This window comes from Alosa pseudoharengus, unplaced genomic scaffold (assembly GCF_046254945.1).
Source record: "Alosa pseudoharengus isolate Yale_2024_CS ecotype anadromous, Long Island Sound unplaced genomic scaffold, YU_APseudo_1.1 YU_APseudo_1.1_scf_24, whole genome shotgun sequence".
NCBI classification, from domain to species: Eukaryota; Metazoa; Chordata; class Actinopteri; order Clupeiformes; family Clupeidae; genus Alosa; species Alosa pseudoharengus.
Window position 1 is genome coordinate 2,909,530 of NW_027468689.1, and position 2,500 is coordinate 2,912,029.

At 47.6% G+C, this 2,500-nt stretch overlaps 1 protein-coding gene across 1 annotated transcript in view; it reads left to right on the forward strand.

Moving 5' to 3' along the window:
* trak2 (trafficking protein, kinesin binding 2) overlaps positions 1-2,500 on the forward strand; it is a 45,171-nt gene that overhangs the window by 32,737 nt on the left and 9,934 nt on the right. Inside the window, exons 17-18 of the mRNA XM_076303780.1 lie at positions 399-611; positions 1,202-1,280. Of these exons, the coding sequence (XP_076159895.1) occupies positions 399-611; positions 1,202-1,280 (292 nt within the window). The remainder of the gene's footprint in view (positions 1-398; positions 612-1,201; positions 1,281-2,500) is intronic.

The following is a 2,500-nucleotide window of genomic DNA, read 5'->3' on the forward strand; positions in this document are numbered from 1 at the left end:
ACACAATAGTTAAAGACATCAGTACACACACACACACACACACACACACACACACTGGTCTGACCCCCCCGCTGACACCCCCAGGTGCACCAGCTGCAGCATGAGCTGGGTAAGAAGGACGAGCTGCTGCGTATGGTGGCCAGTGCGTCGGAGGAGAGCGAGACACACACACACACACACACACACACACACACACACACACACACACACACACACACACACACACACTCTCTCACACTTGTCTGACCCCCCCAGGTGCACCAGCTGCAGCATGAGCTGGGTAAGAAGGACGAGCTGCTGCGTATGGTGGCCAGTGCGTCGGAGGAGAGCGAGACACACACACACACACACACACACACACACACACACACACTCTCACACTCGTCTGACCCCCCCAGGTGCACCAGCTGCAGCATGAGCTGGGTAAGAAGGACGAGCTGCTGCGTATGGTGGCCAGTGCGTCGGAGGAGAGCGAGACGGACTCCAGCTCCTCGGCCACGCCCCTCAAACACCCCCAGCCACCAGGGGGCGCCGTCAGCCTCAGCCAGCTGGAGGCGCTGCAAAGCAAGCTACAGGACCTGGAGGAGGAGAACCTCGCCCTGCGCTCACAGGTGCGTGTGTGTGTGTGTGAGAGTGTGTGTGTGAGTGAGGCTTTTGTGTATGTATGCATGCATCTGTATTTGTATGTGTTTGTGCCTGTGTGTGTGTGTGTATGTGAGTGAGTGAGTGAGTGAGAGAGTAAGTGTGTGATAATTATTGTCGGTGGAGTATGTGTGTGTGTGTGTGTACGTGTATGAGTGGGAGAGTGCGTGGTAATTATTGTGGGTAAATGTTCATGTTTGTGTGATGGAGTTTGGCCGTGTGTGTACGAGTGTGGTGCATGTATGTATGCGTCTGTAGTTGTATGTGAGTGAGTGAGTGGATGAGTATGTATGTGAGTGATATTATTGTTGGTGAATGCTCGTGTGTGTGTGTGTGTGTGTGTATGAGTGAGTAAGTGAGTGATATTATTGTGGGTGAATGCTCTTGTTTGTGAGATGGGGGTGTGGAATCATCTTATCCAGTCGCTGATTACCATTGAAATGGTGCTGATGATGGTTTGGTGGCTACAGTGATACTGACACGGTTGCTGTCTGTTGCTAGGCATGTCACCTGTTGCTGTCTGTTGCTAGGCATGTCACCTGTTGCTGTCTGTTGCTAGGCATGTCACCTGAAGACAGAGACCTTCACCTACGAGGAGAAGGAACAGCAGCTGGTTAACGACTGTGTGAAAGAACTACGTAAGTTCCTGTGTGTGTGTGTACGTACGTAAGTTCCTGTGTGTGTGTGTGTTTGTGTAGCCTGGAAACCAGACTCTCTGACTTCGCAGAGAGTCTGGCCTAGATCCATAGGCGTTTGTTTATTTCCGGGTGGGAGGGCACAGTTTGAGGTTTAAAATCCTTTGATCACCAATCACTACCAACCGGCGTTTCGTCATACAGAGAAGTTTCTCTGCAGCACGCCCCTAACAAGTGGGTGCATCTTATCAGCAAACAATCACACGTTTCATCTGCGTAACTCTCGCCAAAATGATCATATAGTGTCTTGTGAATGTACCCAAGTCAAACGTTCATATAAATGCTTAAGTACGTCCAAAGCGCCACTTTTAAGCTTGTATGCGTTGTCGTTTTTGGGTGAAATTACCTTTTGAATGGGATTCCTATAGGGCTACTACTTTTTTGATACAATCGCGTCAAAATCGCTATTTTTCAAATACTATAAAGCCTCGACACAACATGAAACTTTGATGGAAGTATCATCAGTGTCTGTACACATGAACTCGAGCATTGAGAACATTGTTGGTGTACACAGAGTTTACTAAAAGAGAGGTTTTGAACAACTCACTTGTTTTTTCTGCTCGCTGCCATCTTGCCATCTTGCAAGGAGTGAGTTGTCCAAAATATTTCTTTTTAGTAGACTATGTGTACACGAACAATGTTCTTAATGCTCGAGTTCATATGTAGAGACACTGATGATGCTTTGATCAATGTTTCAAGTTATGTCGAGCCTTCTTAGTGTTTGAAAAATAGCAATTTTGACCCGACCGTGTAGCCTACTAAACTACAGTTTGACTCGGGTATGTTCGTAGCCTATTTCAAGTGACAAAATCTATGACTAAAGTTTAGCTGACGATATAACATCCTACTCCACTGTGACTTTGTTCATGACACTCCTGTTAATAGGCTACAGTATTACTTACATTTGCTCAAAGATTTCATAAGTATAAGTCCTTTTTGCTCCCTACGTTGATGTATTCCAAGCGATGTGCTTCAGGGGCGGGGACGTAGTAATTGAAACACCATGCCTGGGTAGGCTACTTAATCGCTCTCAGGGACGCCCTCTGTTCGCTGGTTGGTCGGCTGCCCAACTGCCGAAGTAAACGAGCGTGAATCAACCTATTCCAGACGGAGTACTGTAGGGAAAAGAAATCGACCGGAAGTACGTAGACAGGCCAAGGCCA